The sequence below is a fragment of the Lytechinus variegatus genome, chromosome 14 (genome assembly GCF_018143015.1).
Source record: "Lytechinus variegatus isolate NC3 chromosome 14, Lvar_3.0, whole genome shotgun sequence".
NCBI classification, from domain to species: Eukaryota; Metazoa; Echinodermata; class Echinoidea; order Temnopleuroida; family Toxopneustidae; genus Lytechinus; species Lytechinus variegatus.
In genome coordinates this window covers 279,937-299,679 of record NC_054753.1, presented here as the reverse complement: position 1 = coordinate 299,679, position 19,743 = coordinate 279,937, and the positions used below count along the sequence as shown (strand labels likewise).

The window sequence follows — 19,743 nt, the reverse complement described above, 5'->3', positions numbered from 1 at the left end:
TTGAATCATGGAAAGTTAGTAATGTATGCTGACGATACTACCCTATATGTAAGTGCTACGTCTATTCATGAAATACAAGTAAAACTTCAGAATGATTTTGATGCAATCGCTAAGTGGATCAAGTTAAATAAGCTTTGTTTAAATGTTGATAAAACCAAATATATGATCATTGGAAGTAAAAAAAGACTAAATGTATTGAAAGATAGTGCAATTTCTATTAAGTATGAATGTATTGAAATTGAAAAGTGTAATAGTTTTAAATGTCTTGGTGTTATTATTGATGATAATTTGTTATGGTGCAATCATGTTGACTATGTATGTAGAAAAGTATTTGCAGGACTTGCCATGCTCAGAAGAGTGAAACCATATGTTGATGAAGCTTCAATGAAATTATTATATTTATGTCTTATTCAAACACAAATGGATTACTGTTGTGAAATTTGGGGGAATAGATATTTAGGTCAAATTGATAAGTTGACTAAATTGCAAAAGAGGGCAGCAAGACTTATTTTAAACTGTAATATATACACCCCCTCTAATGAAATGTTTACTCGTTTAAGATGGATGCCTTTTAAGAAAAGAGTAGAATACTTCAGGTGTATATTTATTTATAAATGTCTTCATGGTTTATCAGCAGATTGCTTTAAAAATGTTTTTAAAGAAATTTCTCAAGTACATAATGTAAATACTCGACAAAGCGCTCATCATGATTTAGTTATAGGAAAATGCCGTACTGATTATTATGTAACTGCTTTATGTTATGATGGCTGCGTTCTATGGAATAGTCTCCCCCAAAGTGTTAAAAATGTTAAAACCCTCAACAATTTCAAACTCTCTGTTAAAAGACATTTCCTCAATCTTGCCTAGGCCGATCAACTGGGATGCAATACCTTTCCCCCTTTTAGGACTGATGCTATAAACTATTATCTCTTTTTTGGATGTATTGCTTTATATAATCACTTTAGTCACTTAATCATGCTTTATACGTCTGTACATGTATTTTAATAATATCATATGGACTGATGATTGTACATGTGTATGTTTTATCAATATTTACTGTTTTTAATTGTATATAGTTGTATTGTTTGTTATCCAGGGCCTCATGGAAGATCAATTTTTGTTGAATGAGCTACCCTGGTGAAATATTGAATAAAAATAAAATAAAATAAATTATGTGAATAGAAAGGCCGATTCAAGCAAACTGAAGGAACGTATTTTTGTAATTCCATTTCCTGAATATCCTGTACAGGCCTATACTAACACCCAATGGGCCAACAGTACATCGAAGTCACAATTATGAAATAAATAAATTGTATATTTTATAATAACAATTGCTTATTCAATTATCTATTGCACATTGATCATAATTGAGTGAAAGGCAAGGCTTTAAGTTTAAGATTCAGTGGCTTTTAATACGAAGCCATATTCAGACACATAATATTCCAGATATACGGATTTCCAAAATATGTTGTATATGCATAAAGAAGAAGGGACACTTTAATTTAAATATGCACCTCTGCCAACCACCACCCTCATAAAACACACACACACAAACAGTCAAACAGAGGCCGACTGAAAGCCTATGGCGTATAATTTATTTTTGTGCATTGTTAACAATCATGAATTTGTATGTTGAAAATTTTATGAAAGGAATAAAGATACTGATTATGAGACACCGATACATATTCAATGGCGACTCTATAATCACCGCTTAAGCTCCATCTGTTAAAAGGCGCTTTATGTAGGCTACCGCCTACCCATTTACCTCACTTGGGATTCGAACCCTCTGTTTCAAAGAGAATAGTCTGAACAAATAGATCACAAAGCTCCAATTATCAAAAAGAAAATATAAACTTCACCAAATATCAATGATAAAAAACCCACTTTAAATATCTTAAGAATATGACGATATTCATTTCATTATTTTGAAACAATTTTTTATAAAAATGCAGCCACTGAATGTACATATTGATTGTATCTATTTTGTGTAGGACCCTGGCCTGATGTGTTTTCATTTCCAACTGTCCCAGACGCCGCCATGTCGGGCAGGGTTCGCATCCATATCAATATCCGGGTATCGCACCGGGCTTGCTCCAGATTGATATACCATTAACCTCTCTAGAAGAAAGTTCACTATCTTTGGTTCTTGGTCTGACAGGTCATGGATCTCTATAGGATCGTTGGTGATGTTGAACAACCAGACTGATTTTCCTGGTTTGATCTCAGAAGCGATGGATGGCTCGCTTGATTCGGCTGGTGAGTACCATCCGTTGTTGACTTCTGCAATAAAAACCAAATACTATACTAATAAGAAAAATACGTACAGAAAAAACGATCGATTCAAAATTTGAATAACAGCAATAGCTACAGTCCCCAAATAATAATTGTCAAAATCTATAGTAATAGACCTGTAAGTGGATTTTCAGTGCAGGCTTATCTTGTTCGAAACTAGGATATGCATCTCCCGATTTTGGTAAATAAACGTGTCTCCGAGAATAGTGACAACTTATTTTTAACATGTTCAATTCTTTTTAGACTGGCATGTTAGGAGACTGCTTCTAATATAAGAGATGTCTCCAAGACTTCTTCATCAGTAGGGGGGGGGGGGGGGGGGGGGGGTGCGTCTTTGAATCTGCGGCAAAATGTAGTGACGTCACGTCCTTTCGCGAGAAACGCACTTAGGTTTTCATTTTTATATCAAGTCTGGATAGGTGTTTAATAGGAACAATTATGATATGAGTTTACTTTGATATCCAGTGATAATCTTCCAATCCTTGTGTCGCAGTGCAGCATATGTTCTGGTTGAGAAAGTGTTTTTAGGGTTAGCGGTAGTTTCATTGGACCAAGTTGAAGGTGGCGTGATGAGAGGGTCGATGTTATGTAATAGCTCCACTCTGGGGGACGGTTTTCCATTACTGTTAAAAAGAAGAATGAAAGCATTTTGATGACAATGATGTAACTAATCATAGAAGAACTTCAGGAAAGCAACACGCAAAGACCCTGGTATGGTTCTTTATTGAGGGATGCGGTTCTTACTAGGGCAAATGCATTGAAATATCAGTAATCTGGAAGATAAATGCAAAGGACCTCTCCTTCTTTGGCTTAATATTTGATATATTCATTACAGTCCGACCTCTCTTATCCGGCCTCCCCTTATCCGGATTGGTGTGAGGTCGGACTGTACTTCAAAAGTTGATAGAGAAACTGGGTGGTGGCCCCTATGTTTTACTGGAAATTCTAGAATTCATTCGTAATTTATTAAACATGTTCAAGGGGCTCTTTACCTCAAGGTTTCCCAAATGTTGAATCCATCCAATTCTGATCCATTGAGCGTCACTCCAGCCACACCTCCTATTAGAGTTGGGTACCAGTCGCTTATATCGATCAGTTCTCGACTGATTGTCCCTTTCATTTTGCCGGAGAGAAGTGGACTGGTAACAAAGCCTACAGCACGGACACCTCCTTCCCAAAGCGTGGTCTTGGAACCTCGGAGTGGCCAGTTGCTGGCTCCGCTATCAATCCGTCCACCGTTATCTGAAGAAAAAGTCATTATTACTTACTATTAATTTTTACTTTTACTGCGGTGTCCCTGTTTGGTAAAAAACGCTTACAATGAATCTAATTAATGGATTATATAATCTTATAACTACAAACTACGAAAGGGATGTTTTTTTTCTTGTTCCATTTGCTTTGAAGAGCCATGAGCATCTAATTAAGATGGCTAGTGCGCTATACAATTTAAAAGTATAATCATTATTATCAACATCACATTTATCGTTATTATTATTATCATCATAATTATTTTTTTCAGCATTACTATTATCATTATCATTATTGTAATTATTATTATCATTACTATTATTATGATCATCATCATCGTTATTATCATTATTACTTGAATCTTCATGTTTCTTACAGGAAAAGGGGCGTGGCTTACCAGATGAAAATACTAATACGGTGTCATCCCACAATCCATGGTTCTTCAGAGCCTCTGTGATATTCCCAACGGCTTCATCCATGCAGTACGTCATTCCTGCGTAGATTCGTCTTTTCTTATTCTTAATTTCTGACTCAAATGGTTTGAGGTAGTTGTTAGGTACTTGTAGGGGGTCATGTACGGCTTGAAACGACACGTATACGAACAATGGCTGTAAATATATTGTACGAAAAATTCCATGGATATTCACCAATCCAATTATTTTTTATCTAAAGGAGTTCATTGCATAATAAGAATATTACAGAATGTCAGTAAAGCTTTGTTATGTGCATTATGTAATGAGGCAGTATAATGTCTGGTATTTCTGTGATTTTACAATAGTGTCTGCCAGCAGTGAGAATCGACATCAGGATTAGCTATGTTGTTTACGTTGTTCATTTCACTGACAGATGTCATTCAAGAGTCTTCTAGAGTCGGACTGCTCTAGAAAGGAGAATGTTCTTTTTAAAGTTTCCAGAATAGTGGAAATTTGTATAAATAAACTGATAGTTTTTTCAAGGATCATAGGAGATCAGAACTCCAGATCAGAGTTTCACGCCAGTCTTCGTGTCAGAGCATTGTTCACTTCTATGTGAAATACAGCATTAACTTCTGTGGAAATATTTGCACACTATCAATGAACTGTTTGCAGTTATTTTGAGAAAGGATTTCTTAGTTCTCATCAAGATCATCAACTTGTTCTAAAGAACATCTTTCAACCAATGGATTGCTGAAATCGACTGTTTACCACGATCAACTTCGACTTCACGGATACTTCAACTCACTACAGTGACTGTAATTATTTAACACGTTTCAACATCACATTCATCAACAAAATAATACCTGCCAACATTTGAAAATTTAAAAGAGGAACATCCTTGGCCGGGGGGGGGGGGTGCCAGATTAAAGGGTTCAAGGGCAGCGTGTCTAGACGGGGTTTTCAAGGGGGCGGATCTCCATTTAAGCTTAAAGGAAAATAACATTGTAGAGGGCCATTAGAGGCTACAAATAATATCAGAATACACTCTCTACATACATAGAACACACCTGTGGGGGTAATTTTAAGCCTCTAATGGCCCTCCAGAATTCCTATCAACTTCCAGCCATTTGAAAATTTGAAATAAAGACATTTTGCAGACTAGGAAATAAATGAATAAATAAATAACTAAAGGAATGTGTGTGTATATATATATATATATATATATATATATATATATATATATATATACATTTTTCGGCATCACCAATTTTTCCAAAAGGGTAGATAGATCTGGGGAACCTTGATTTAAGCTACGCCTACCATTGTTCTCTTCATCCATTTCTTTCACACAATATTTAAATAAAAGAGTTGCCAAAGCTGTTGTACATGTATAACTTCACACATTTTGTATACTTTCTCCCATACGTGTACCGTATCAAAGCAACGTTTGATCCAGCTGCGGCTTGTCATTGTTCAAAACCCACCTTCACCCGACAAAGGAAATTATAATTGGTATAGTGTCGAAAATCTATTTATCTGACGGTCAATCGGATCGGGTCGCCCTAGCCACTAAACCGTCTCTATGGTCTAGTGGTTAAGGTACCGGCGTTCGAAGCTGGGGGCCCGGGTTCGATTCCCGGCAGAGAAATTTTTCCAAAGGGCAGATAGCTCTGGGGAACCTTGATTTAAGCTACGCCTACCATTGTTCTCTTCATCCATCTCTTCCACAATATATATATATATATTTAAATATATATACATGTACACAAGTGTATATCTAAAAATATAAAATAATGGTGGGCTATAGAATGTTGACATTTAAGATCGCAGAGGGGACCAGCTTGTGCTCCTTTAGCATTTTGACACCCTTTTCTATAACTTAACATCTTAAAAGTTCATGACTTGTACTATTTGCAAAGAGCTTGCTTTGTGTTTTCAGCAATGAAGAAGCTCCTACCCCAAGTATTTATTGATCATTTTGTGTATAGATTCTGATAGGTATAATTGTCGTAACTCTCATCTGAATATCCCCTCCTGAGGTTAGTAATTTTCTCGAAGTACTATAATGTTATGATGATACTAGAGAGAAGGAAACCCACGATGCGTATGTAACTAACAAATTAATGCAAGCACTAGGGGTGAGCTGAAATTGTTGATGTACTTATCTGAAAAGAAACAAACTTAAAGACTACTTGTAAAGAAAAGGATACGTATCTCATGGGCGTAATGCAAGAGCGGAGCGAGAGCTGATTATATATTGGTGATTGTAAAAAAAGTAATGGAGAAGATTTATATCTCCCATATGAAATCAGTTCGTGACGAAAGCTTTGAAAATCAAACCAGAAAAATAAAGATTTCATAACTGTTTGTAAGAATTAATGAAGAGTATGGAATTCTTTGCCCTAAGACATGAAGCAATGCCCAATCTTAAGTAACTTAAAAAGGAAATATAAGATATTTTATTGAATTGTTACATCAATAGGTAAATTTAACTCTTTGAATGTTACCCCTTTCTCCACTCCCCCCCCCCGATCAAATTCATTGTTTTTTGTATATGGTCTGCAGTGATAAACTACCCTTTTTACGGATACTGTAGATGCGGATTATTTTAATTGAATATTTTAGTGAGTTACCATTGAAGTTAAACCGTAAGGAGTTAATTCTTCTTAAATATGAACTAATGGAAATCGTTGTTTTATGACGAGCTAATGAAATTGTAGATTTCCTCGATTCACTACGGTTATATAATTTTGTTCAGTTCCGCAAAATTATTGTTATGTTTGTCGTTTTAAAATGGAACTACATTGTTCGAGTAATACACGAGCACCGATGCTATTTGATTTTTTTTTCGGTGACGCGTCGGGCAACACCACACGCTATACACTCATTGGCATACCAGTAATAGCACCCGACAGATGTCTGGGCGCTAAACGTACGTTCGTGTTGGCATTGCCAAGTTTTCGACTGTTTTTAAAATGGTACGTAACAATTAATTTCAAATCGCAAGTTAGCATTATCAATTATAGCGAAGTATTAGGTAATCAACTGATATATAGTAAATTAAATTTTGTTCAAATTTCCTCATGTTTACAATGTTGGTACAGATTGGATTTAGGCGTGACATTAAGTTTTGCCGCGGTACAGGTCATATCACTTCCATTATAGGATGAATATTATTTACAGATGAATGTTTACCTTGTGCGATAAAAGCATGGTTTATTTGATAATGTTTAATTTATTTTTTTATCTTGTTGAAGTAATCAGGAATTTAATCAACTAATATTTATTGCTTCTAGAATTTTGTAGCGGTTTATTGTTGTTTTGATATTCAAGTCACCGAATACTTAAAGGACAAGTCCACCCCAACAAAAACTTGATTTGAATAAAAAGAGAAAAATTCAACAAGCATAACACTGAAAATTTCATCAAAATCGGATGTAAAATAAGAAAGTTAAGCATTTTAAAGTTTCGCTTATTTTCAACAAAATATTTATATGAACGAGCCAGTTACATCCAAATGAGAGAAAAATATGATATATTTTTATTTTCTCGTCATTGTCATGTGAAATAAAGTTTCATTCCTCCCTGAACACATGGAATTCCACTATTTTAACATTTTGTGCTTCAGGCAAGGAGGCCCTAATCGTCAAATTCGTAAAAATTGAAATATTGTATAATTCAAACAATAAAAAACAAAAGAAATAGTGAGTGAGTGACATCATCGACTCTCTCATTTGGATGTAACTGGCTCGTTCATATAACTATTTTTTTGTTGAAAATAAGCGAAAATTTGAAATGTCATAATTTTCTTATTTTACATCTGATTTTGATGAAATTTTCAGCATTGTGCTTGTCTGATTTTTCTCTATTGATTCAAATCAACAATTTTCTGGGGTGGACTTGACCTTTAAATGGATGGTTCGGGCTGAAAGTATTTAAAGTTTAATAAATAGAGTTGAATTAAATGAGCAAAATGCCGAAAATGTAATCAAAATCGGATAACAAATAGCGAAGTTATTGAATTTTAAAGTTAAGCAATATTTTGTGAAAACTGTCGTCATGAATATTCATTAGGTGGGCTGATGACATCGTATCCCACTTGTTCCTTTGTATTTTATTATATGAAATTAGGTTTATTCAATTTTTTTACTCGAAAACTAGAAAATTTGATTGAAAAGTGATATAGTGCATTAGATATTTATTGCTGCAACTGATTTCATTTTCAGGAGACATATTATTCACACAAGTATGAAACAATGAAAAAAAAGGATTTTATGTAATAAGACAAGAAGACGAAAAAGTGGGGATGTGACATCAGCCCACCTAACATGCCTAATGAATATTCATGACGACTTTTTTCACAAAATATTGCTAAACTTTAAACTTCAATAAATTTATTATATGTTATCCGATTTTGATGAAATTTTCGGCATTTTGCTCAGTGAATTCTACTTTATGTATTCAGATATAAACATTTTCAGCCCGGACCATCCCTTTAATTTGAGAGTTGATAATTTATTCCGTCGTTGTGAAAGCATTTTGAGAAATTTATGATTATTTTTTAGTATTAGTCTCGCTCGCCGTATCTAACATAAACTTAGGGCTATAATTATTGAGTTTGTTCTTTTTTTTAAAAATCGCATACTAAATGACTTATTTATTTTGCCCACATAGGTCATGCTGACGTGACTAATTTAATGGACGCCATGTTTAGGGCGTGACTTTAAAATGGACCCAACTGAGTTTCTTTTACACCACCTAGGGTCAGTTACTATTAATAGTTACATGTTATTTAATTATATCACATATATACATTTCTTCCTTTTTTGTGAATTTATATATTGGTATTGTCTATATCTACAGGGTTTACTATAACACAATTTTACATGCCGTATAGGTGTAATGTATTTATTATACGAAAAGATATAAGTAATTTCTATTTTCGATTCTGCGATATATTGATAATGTTATGATTAAAATACCTTCCGTTTCATAATCTAAATAATAATATGATGTATATTTATATATCACCTTTTATTACAATTCTCAATGATTTACGGATTAGTATATTCACAATTAAGTCAATTGCACATGAAACTTCAATTCACTTTGTCGACATATCAGGTGATAATTGATGAAATGAATATTGCATTGTATCATTCAAATTTGCATTCTTAACAATACCAATGATACTAATTTATTTTTATTCTATACAGAGACTTCATGTTTACCAATAAAACAAATAACGTCTACACTAGACACCATATCTTCACGACTCATTTGTTGGCTTCAAAAGGGGTGTCGATAGCGTCACCAAAGGTCTTTTTTTTGTTCTTTTTATTTCAATTTCTATTAAATCCTTATCTGTTTAATCTTTTTTCAGTATTCAAGAAATGAACCTAGACAGGCCAATGGCTTATTGCTGACCCCCACATACACTGATACTTAAAGTTATTCACTCCTATCTGTCCACTTGTTTTACAATTGATTTCTCGTGTATTTTTTTTCTTTGTTGTTTTATTTTTAACCAGACCTTTTATTCATTATCTATTGTTCATATTTGTATGTATATTTTTATACATTGTATCTGTTATTTAAATATTTTTATGAGAAATGTGAAATAAACGAAACTTAAATTGAAATACATAATTGCTCAAAAAACGTGATTCTGTGTATGAGTCGATGCAAATAGTGTGTTGAATCCAATTTGCATTGATTCTGTATACGGAATCACGTTTTTGAGCACATAAGGGTTCGACATTTATAAAATGCTGCGTAATTTGAAAGACGTGTACCCAGGCTTTACAATTTTGGTCTCAGAAGATGCACAAGGCTTAAAACTACAATGTCACTGAAAGGCGAGGTCACAAAAATTTCTTGCTATTACGTAGTGACGAAATTCGTGAAGGGTGTCAAATTGACCCCCTCCCAAATTAAGTAAGGGTTAAATTTCAACTGCAAAGACAACATTAACATCTTTTTTATCAGTAAACATGAATTCTTTGTCCAAAATGCTGGTCCTTTCTGTGATTTGAAATACGGACATTTTTCACCATGTATAGCCCACCACTAACATGACTAATACAATGTAGAACATATAGCTTGGTGGATATATATACCGTGGAACATCTATGTTTGTAAATGAAAATATACACTGGCAGTGAATATTGGAATATGCAATATAATATCTCCATTGTTAAACACAATAGACAGATTAAGTAACTGCTTGTGATAACACAATATGTTTTGCACAGTCAAACCATTATTATGATTAAAGGGACTGAATTATTAATGGTAATTATTAAATGAATTATGTGTGTCAGTGGATGGAGAATGCGAGTACATGATACGGGAAAGACTTGATGGACCCTATAATTAGTTGCTCATTTGTTTTAAGAGTTATTCATAATCACTTTTAAAAATTACCTTGTCCTTTTCGTGGTTTTCGATGATATGTTCTACCCGTTTCGAGATTACATGTGTTGAGTAGATCCCTGAATATGCATTTGTTGATTGTAGACCGTCCCTGAAATCGAGCCCCTTCCACTTAGATAATTTAGGGTAGGGCGAACCACTACCCTTATCTGTGTGCTGAAAGTGATCACCCTTTCCAAGTAATATACCTGATGAAAATATTATACCAAAGAAAGCAATCAGGTCTATCTAAGCAATAAGTTGATTTGAATAAATAAAACAAGCATATAACTTAAAATCTCATCAAAATCGGATGATAGTCTTCAACAGGAACGTTATAAAAGGTTTGTTTTTATTTCATTTTAGGAGTTGATGATTGTACTCGACACGGGTGTCGGGTGCCAATGGGTGACACCTCTAGGATAATAATATACTATCTTGTAGATGACTAATTCGTTTGTGTGTAATTGTATGTGTTTTGTAAATTTGATAGTAAATACGCACTTCACTTGATGTAATAAAAACCACAACAATGACGATTTTGTTATGCTCTGTGAAGTCAAACCACATTTTCTATTCCATATTCAACACTCTAAAAAATGGAATGTTAAATCAACATTTGAAAGGTTGGAGGAGTGACAACCTTTTCCAAATGTTACATCCAACTTTGTATAAAGCTAAATCCAACATTTTAAGTGTTGGGTAGAACCATTTAAAGTGGTAAATGCAACATTAAGAAAATGTTGTCACTCCTCCAACCTTTCAAATGTTGATTTAACATTCCATTTTTTAGAGTGAATATAATAAACTAAATGGAGGCGGGTGACGTCATCATATTCGCGCCTCAATTGTATACCACAATTGTTATTTATTATTGACGAATGGCGAAGCTTACTAAAAGAAAAAGCAATAACTGCCATAGGCCCATCAGATTTTGATGAAATTTCATCATCACCCCCCTTTTTCAAAATTCGAATTTAACTTGTTAAACAAGCTTAATGGTCCCTTTTCTCATTACAGTTCTTTTAAGAAGTCTTGCATAATACACCCCTTTTCAGGATTATCTTTTTTATTCTATATGCACTGGGCAAACTTTGTCTTCACCAATAATTATTCAAACTCTAAAAATAATCCACCAAATTCAAATAGACATATCGTCACAGGGGCACCTATCAGAATTTCCATCGAGAATGAAAACGTGTCTGGTCGAAATGGCTCTTTTGTAAAAGAAAAACGTCTATTAAAAAATATTGTGCTGTCAAGCTCCCCTTTGATTTGCTATTCATTCATTTTTTTGCAGACTAAGAATTTGGCCGGCAAGATAATTTAAGGTTACGACATCTTCGTGTAAAATCCAAGAGGGATGGGGAGGGGAGGGGGTAGTAATCACATTTCTATGTACCAAGAAATGAGTCAAATCCTCTGTTTGTCGGCCAGCATTCTTTCTTGTAAAAGCCAAGATGCCATTTTCCTGCCATGTGGGTGGCGTATCCAGCTTGCTTCAACTTCTGGGGGAGGGTAGTGATGTCTAGGGGTAAACAGTTTGGTTGAGCTGGCCAGATAATAGAATGCTGTAGACCCGTGTGAATCTGTGTTGTAAAGTAAAGTTTAGATAACACTATCAATGACTATATTATTTGAAAATGCTAATGCTATGGGTGACATGCGGAAAACATGGAATGTTTTACAAGACATACTTGATACAAAAGTGAAAGATAGGAAGAAAATAGTAGAATTTTCTCTTGATAGTAATTTAATTAAAAATGAATCTGCAATCTCTAACATATTTAATGAATATTTATTAACATTGGTTACAACCTTAGGGGAAATGTGCAATATTTCTGGTTATTCTGTTTTACAAATTTGTAGATCCAATATACGAGGTGGTAGGGTATTATTACACATCAGAGATAGTATTGATTTCCAGTTGCGTAAAGACTTATCAGGAGAATTTGCTGGTTTTGAAAGTGTTTTCGTAGAAATAATAATGGATTATGTGAAATCCCTTTTTGGTTGCGTATATAGAGCTCCTGATAACAATTTTCCATCATTTATTCAATCATTAGATCATCAAATGAAAATCATTGGAAGAGAAAAGAAAGATGTCTATCTTATGGGTGATTTTGATTCTGATGGCAAAGTAAAGGACTTTGTAGATTTCTTGTCATCTTATGGATTATTCGCTTTGATAACAAAACCGACTCGAACTACTTCATTGACTTCAACACTAATGGATAATATTTTCACCAATTGTATCCAAGATGATTTTGATAGTGGAATCTTTTGCTAAGATTTTTCTGATCATGCCCATTTTCACCATTAATAAATCCAAGTCTTTTTCAAAGGAAAATGTAAATGATATATCATTAGACGTGTAATTACAAGTGAAAGAGTTCAAAAATTTAAGCAAGATCTTCTTGTGACTGATTGGTCTTTACTTTATAATCTTGATAGTGCAGATGATAGTTGCAATAATTTCTTAAGCACATTCAGTAACCTGTATGAATTTCATTACCTCTCGTTAAATTGAGTAAGAAAAGGAAATGCAAGAAACCTTGGATCACCCAATGTCTCCTAAAGTCTATAAATCATAAAAACAAACTTTGCTTCAAATATATTCAACATAAAAATGAAGAGAATGGAAGGACATATGTAGGCTATAAAAACACTTTGAAAAATTTAATCCGCAATAATAAAAAAAAAAACTATTATGATGATGCCTTTAGAAACACAGAGGGACATTAGGAAGACCTGGAATCATATTAATGATTTACTTGGTAGGGGAAAACGTGATCCCATACCAAATGAAATGTACCATGGAAATATACACTTAAAATCAAACCCAGATAAGCAGAATATTTCAATAAGTATTTTATCAATTTGCCTGGAAGCATTAGTAGAGAAATTCCCCCTATGCAAACTTCCTTTGAAAAATATCTGTTGCACCAGGATAACCAATCTTTATTCTTTAGACCAACATCTGTGCATGAGATTGTTAACTTTGTCTGTACTTTAAACTCATCCAAGTCACCTGGCTCAGATGATATTTGTCCTAGAATTGTAAAAGATTGTATTCATGTTATTGCAGACATTTTCAATAAATCATTGTTTCAAGGGGTAGTTCCTAACAAAATGAAAATAGCAAAAGTGGTTCCAGTATACGAAAAGAATGATCGAAAATGCATTGAGAATTATAGACCCATTGCATTGTTGCCAATATTCTCAAAGATTCTAGAGACAATAGTAGACAAAAGATTGAATGACTTTTTGAACACCTATGATATTTTGATACCCCAGCAATTTTGACTCTGTAAAAATTGTTCAACTAGCATGGGTGTTCTAAATTTGGTAAATACAATAGTTACTTCAATTGATGATGGGAACTATTGCATTGGAATATTTTTTAGACTTGTCAAAAGCATTTGACACAATTGACCACGATATACTCCTAAGAAGACTTGAATATTACGGCGTTCGAGGTATAGTCTTAAGTTGGTTTAGAAGTTACCTCGAAAATAGACTACAATTTGTGTATATTAATGGCGCCAAATCACAATTAAGTAATATAAACTATGGTGTACCACAGGGATCTGTCCTTGGCCCATTGTTGTTTTTTTATTTATATCAATGATATCATCAATTCGTCTCAATTATTTACCTATTCTCTTTTTACTGACGATACCTGTTTACAAGAACATTCACACTCTTATGCAGTCAGTTAATTCTGAAAATTGTAAACTCTATGCATAGTTTTGTAGTAACAAACTATTATCAAATACAGGAAAAACACAATGTGTATTATTTAGGTCTAGAGGGAGGGTAATCCCTGATGATGTTCATCACTTAGTTATTGGCAATGAACAGATCAATTGCAGTCAACATGTGAAATTTCTAGTTGTTACGGTTGATGAATATCTTGGAAAAAACACTTTGATAATGTATGTACTAAAGTTTCCCATTTTGTTAGAGTGATATCCAAACTTCGTTACTTCCTCCCAAGCAGACCCTTGTTACTTTATATAATGCTATTCTTATGCCTCATTAGACGTACTGTAATGTTACTTGCGGGCACACATATAAGACTCATATACATAAATTGCAAGTTCTTCAAAGATAAATTGTTAGATACATAACATATTCGGATTATAGGTCGCCAAGCACTCCTTTGTTTTTACAACTGCAAATTTTACCTTTTTGATGAATTGTCACATTTATGTTTAAGTGTCAATCACGCCAGAATGCTTTTTTGTCTCACGTGTTTGTGGAAAATTCTTCCATCCATCATTATCATACTCGTCAAAGAAACCTTCTCCATCAGCCATTAGCAAGAACTCAAACTGCTTTGAATTCATTTAAAATAGTTTGTGTTAAAGAATGGAATAAGTTACCTCATGACGTTAGAAATAGCTTGGCTTTGTCCCGATTTAAAACATTGTGTAAAAAGCATCTCTTCGGTAGATTGTGGTCAGATGTGAATGTATAAATCATGAAGCAGATTACAATGAGTTAGGTCTCCATGTGTGTTGGTGTGTGTGTATGTGTGTGTGAGGGTGCGTGTGCGCGTTAGTAATCGGTTGTGTATGGGGGGGGGGTCATGTGTGTGTATATTATCAGAGGTTGTCTATACAGGGGTACAAAGGGTGGTATTTCGGCTTTAGAGCTCCTGTTCATTTGATGAGGTGTCCTTTCCTGAGCACTTTTTATGCATTCACAAAATTATGTTTGGGAATGTCCTGGCCCTACTTCATTTATGCTGTTAATAGGGTTACCCTAGGCAAGCTGAAACATCTCTATTTTAAAGCCTACCCCTTTTGTTATACTATTAAATCATTTGTTCTTAAGTTATACTCGTTGGAAATATGTTACTTGCTGTGTAAAGGGGCTCCGTTAACAAGCTGTGCTTCACTTGGGTCCCAACCCTTGTCACATGGATATACTCAAATAAAACTCACATGAAACTTGTGCCATTCAGTGTGATATTATTTACAATTTATTTCAGTTAATTTTGTTTGATTTCCAATTAGAAATAAAAATGGTTTCTCACTGAAAAAAATTCAGGACAAAAAAAATACAATGTAGATTCTCAAAAAAAGATCACTTATTTCCACTTCAATTTTACCTTGTCTCGAGACACCCAAAACTGATAAATATTTCTACAACTGAATATACCTTTGATCGACCTGTTTCAAAGTTTCATTTGTCTATCTTCAACATACCTTCAAAGTAATTGTTTTGTTTTTCAATATCACCACTCACTCTAACTATGAAGGATCCTGTACTGATCCACTCATAACCTGAATCACGTTCAAATATAATATAACCAATATAACACTTACTCAAACTTCTCGACCCTTTGTTGTAATCACATATTAATATTTAACATTTCACTTTCAAACAACACTGCGAACTCTATGCAGTTTACCATTTCGCCAAGAACATCATAAATTCAAATATAATCTCAACTTCGCTGTTATCATCAGAGTTTTTTTTAAACTGTCGTCTTTTCCTCTTAAACATCATTTGCCTCATCTCAACACTAACATCAACTGTGAGGATCCTGTATTGATCCGTCCACGAACACAAGTATTTATATTCAACATCAGTCAAGGACTGAGATAAAATAAAAAGCAACATATGTTGAAAGTTCCCCCATAAAATCAAGTTTCTAAATAACTGAACTATTAATGTCCATCGGATTATCATTCTCATCAGCGTTCATAGTTTTCTGCTTCAGTTCGACAAACAATCACGTGTATACGTCACCAAAATCAATCGTATCTCTTGTTCGGTTACTCTCGGCGTCCTTCGCGACTTTCGGAAATGCTTGGCTTCAATGACCAGAAGTCGTCAGGGAATTACGTCCCACCTTGGCACCATCTAAAATTTAAATCAACCAAAACCCTTTCTACAATATATCCTAAAACAAATGTCTTTTCTTACTTGTAAATAGCATTTATCAATCCAATTTAAACTTGTCTGACTTTCATACATTTATTTATCTCAATTTTTCAAAACATTTGATTACTGACTAGTATAAACTCCAACTTCAAATGTAAATTTTCAACAACATAAACAGGCTCTATAAACCCAAGAAAATGTATACTGATTTCTACAAAACTATCACAATAATTATACATGTTATTTTATTTTTTTTCTTTTTGTATAACAAAAATTTAAGGATGGAAAAGTCATTTACACTCACCGATGACTTTCAGAAAAACAGGCTCAAAAAATGATTTAAATACTGCTTTCTGACCTCATGTAGGTAATAAAGATTAGCAGCTCACAAACTGGAAAATAAGGCTGCTCCAAAAGAAAATAAGCCTAGATATATGCCTTCAGAATGGTAAGGAAAAATAACAATTTTTCTACTGGCCTGAAAACTGCACATAAGCTGTGTGCTCACCGAAGTTAAAATGGTGTCTGCCAAAACCTAATGGAAAACTAATTACAGACCCATATCTCTTCTCTCGGTCTTTTCTAAAATTCTTAAAAGGTGTTTTTACTCCGGGTTATATGACTTTCTTGGAAAATGTGATATCATTTCAGAACATCAGTATGGTTTTAGACCGGGGCATTCCACGTCTTCTGCACTTTTTGAGTTCATCCATAAAGTTAGCAATTGTTTTGACAAACAAAAAATGATGTTGGGTTTATTTCTTGATTTGTCAAAAGCCTTTGCTCTCGATCAATTTTATTTTGTTACAAAAACTCAGTAATTATGGTATAAGGGGTGTGTTATTAGATTGGTGTCGAAGCTATTTAATTGATCGTAAGTAGTTTGTATGTTCACAATATTATTTCTGAAACAGAATGCAGCAGATGTGGAGTGCCCCATGATTCAATTTTAGGCCCGTTGTTATTTCTTATTTATATGAATGATATATACAATGTATCGTGTCATCTTGATTTTATTCAGTTTGCAGATGATACCAGTGTTTTCATGTCACATATAAACCCACAGTTACTAAACGATAAATTAAATCGTGAATTTGTACTTTTAGATAAATGGTTATCTGTAAATAAACTAGTACTTAATAAAAAAAAACAATTACATGATATTTACGAATAAGCATTTAGATACACAATTTAATGTAATTATAGGGAATTTTATTAACTTTTTTTTAAGGGGTGACAATAGACAAAAAAAAATCAACATGACATGAACAAATTGGTATCATCTGCAAACAAAAATCCAAAGGAGTTGTTATTATCAACAGATTACGATTCCTGCCAAAATTCATATTGATGACTATATATAGTGCAATTATTTTACCTTATTTAAATATCGTAATATAGCCTGGTGTAATTCAAATAGCTCATATATAAACAGACTCTCCTTTTTGAAGAAAAAGGTTGTCCGTACCATTACAAAGTCCTCCTATATTGCCGACTCGAAGCCACTTTTCTTTTAATTACAGATTTTGAATATTTATGATTTAAATGTCTATAATATTGAATTTTTTATTATCTTTGTTACAGAAATAAAATTCCTATTCAAATTTCAAAATATTCACAATTATAATACAAGATCATCCTGCAAATATAATTTTTCCCAAACAAGAACAACAGCTAAACATTTTCTATTTTCTTTAAAGGGTCAGAAATTTTGAACAATATTAAAGTAATTATAAGAGAAAAAGTAACATTGAACTCATTAAAATTGATGTCATCAACTCTCTCATTTAGATGTAACTGGCTCGTTCATATAACTATTTTGTTGAAAATAAGCAAAACTTTAAAATGCCATAACTTTCTTATTTTACATCCAATTTTGATGAAATTTTCAGTGTTTGGCTTGTTGAATTTTTTTATCTTATCTAGCAATTAAGGGACTGCTCATGTCTTAGAAAATATATTAAGAAATCACGGTCTTCAAATCAAAATGAAAATTATTTTTTAAATTTGTTAAATATACCTGATATTTTCCGCTCATTAACTGCGCCCGCGATGGTGTGCATATCGGCTGAACATAATAATTATCCAATTTGACCCCTTCAGAAGCGAGGTAATCTAAGTTTGGAGTCCTCATTGCTGGATTTCGGTACCCGATGTCATTGAAACCATAATCATCGGCTAGTATGAACACGATATGTGGCGGTCTCTTATCTGTAGGTTGATTGATATAGGTGTGAGATAAACCAAGTACTCTCCCTGATACAGTGGACACTGCCCGCTGTATGTGGTGTTCAAAGGCAAGGAATTGAAGTAATAGAAACGTGCTTGAGATTAAGAGGAGAGCGAAAGCATGGGTCCTAATAAAGAACGCCATTTTAGTCTTGTTTGTTTTCAGGTTTGTAATTGTTGAATAAAATAGTGGGTCGATCCGACACTATAATACAGTTTACTGTCACATACAGAGGTACAATGTTACTTTGAAACCATTCATGGATCTAGACATTTTCCATGGCGCACACCCCTCCCGAGTTCGGCAATTTCGGGAATCCCCTTCAGAATAATGATCCTGTAAAAGGACGTAATGGTTGGAAAAATATTTATAGAAAATCAACTGTGCATATCTGAACGTTTTTGTTTTCATTTGTGCAAAGATAGGGATTACTACTGGATCTGTTCAGTCCCATGGAAGAGCAGTAATTTGTCAATGCTTGATTTTATGGGAACCTAATTAAGGCCTGGTCACACCTCCCGAGCGTCGTTGGAGCGGTCGTGGAGCGGTAGGGAAAGAGGGTCGAATTTCGCTCACAAAATTGGGGAAAAATCGAAAACAAAAATAAAAGAAAGAAATCAATCGAAGTCGAAAATGATGAACGGTAGCGAGCGGTGATGATTTTTTCCCTCCACTCCACGACTGCTCCAACAACGCTCGGGCGGTGTGACCATGCCTTAAGACTTTATTTTGGCGATTTGTTTCAAATCTCATTTTTAACACATGAGTGTATGGGTAAATAATTGGTGGTGAGTGCCTTGAAATGAAATAGTGGGCCGATCCGACACTATAGTACAGTACACTGCCACATACGTAGTTACATTGTTGTTTTGAAACAATTCATGGAACTGGGTCACACGGGCCTAACTACTGGCAGGCCAAAGATATTCATTCGAGCCAACCTATTGCTCAATTTTAAAATATTGCTGATTGACACAAATGAATGAATAATTATGATTGACAATCTAACACTGATTCTAGGGAGGGTCCCTAATGAACTTCCTTTTTTTCCAAATTGGAAAGATATGTTACTACTTTGGAACTATTTTTTACTGGCTGAAGAATTAGGGCCATTTTACTCTCTCAAGTGATGAATTTGTTGTTGTTGTTTTAGCTTATACGGCGCATATCTTTCAGCAGTGAATATCTGCGCCAAATTTGATCCTGCCAGGTGTAGTCTTCATAAATGCCGATTTACTTTTAAAA

At 33.9% G+C, this 19,743-nt stretch overlaps 1 protein-coding gene across 1 annotated transcript; it reads right to left on the bottom strand.

Annotated features, from left to right (window-relative positions):
- Positions 1-1,467: 1,467 nt before the first annotated feature.
- LOC121428193 (arylsulfatase B-like) lies at positions 1,468-18,711 on the bottom strand. The gene is made up of 7 exons (XM_041624797.1): positions 18,289-18,711; positions 11,773-11,959; positions 10,383-10,579; positions 3,938-4,148; positions 3,285-3,534; positions 2,746-2,915; positions 1,468-2,280 (listed from the first exon to the last, which is right to left on the bottom strand). The coding sequence occupies exons 1-7, from the start codon at positions 18,640-18,642 to the stop codon at positions 2,012-2,014; spliced, it is 1,638 nt and encodes a 545-aa protein (XP_041480731.1). The 5' UTR covers positions 18,643-18,711; the 3' UTR covers positions 1,468-2,011.
- Positions 18,712-19,743: the final 1,032 nt, after the last annotated feature.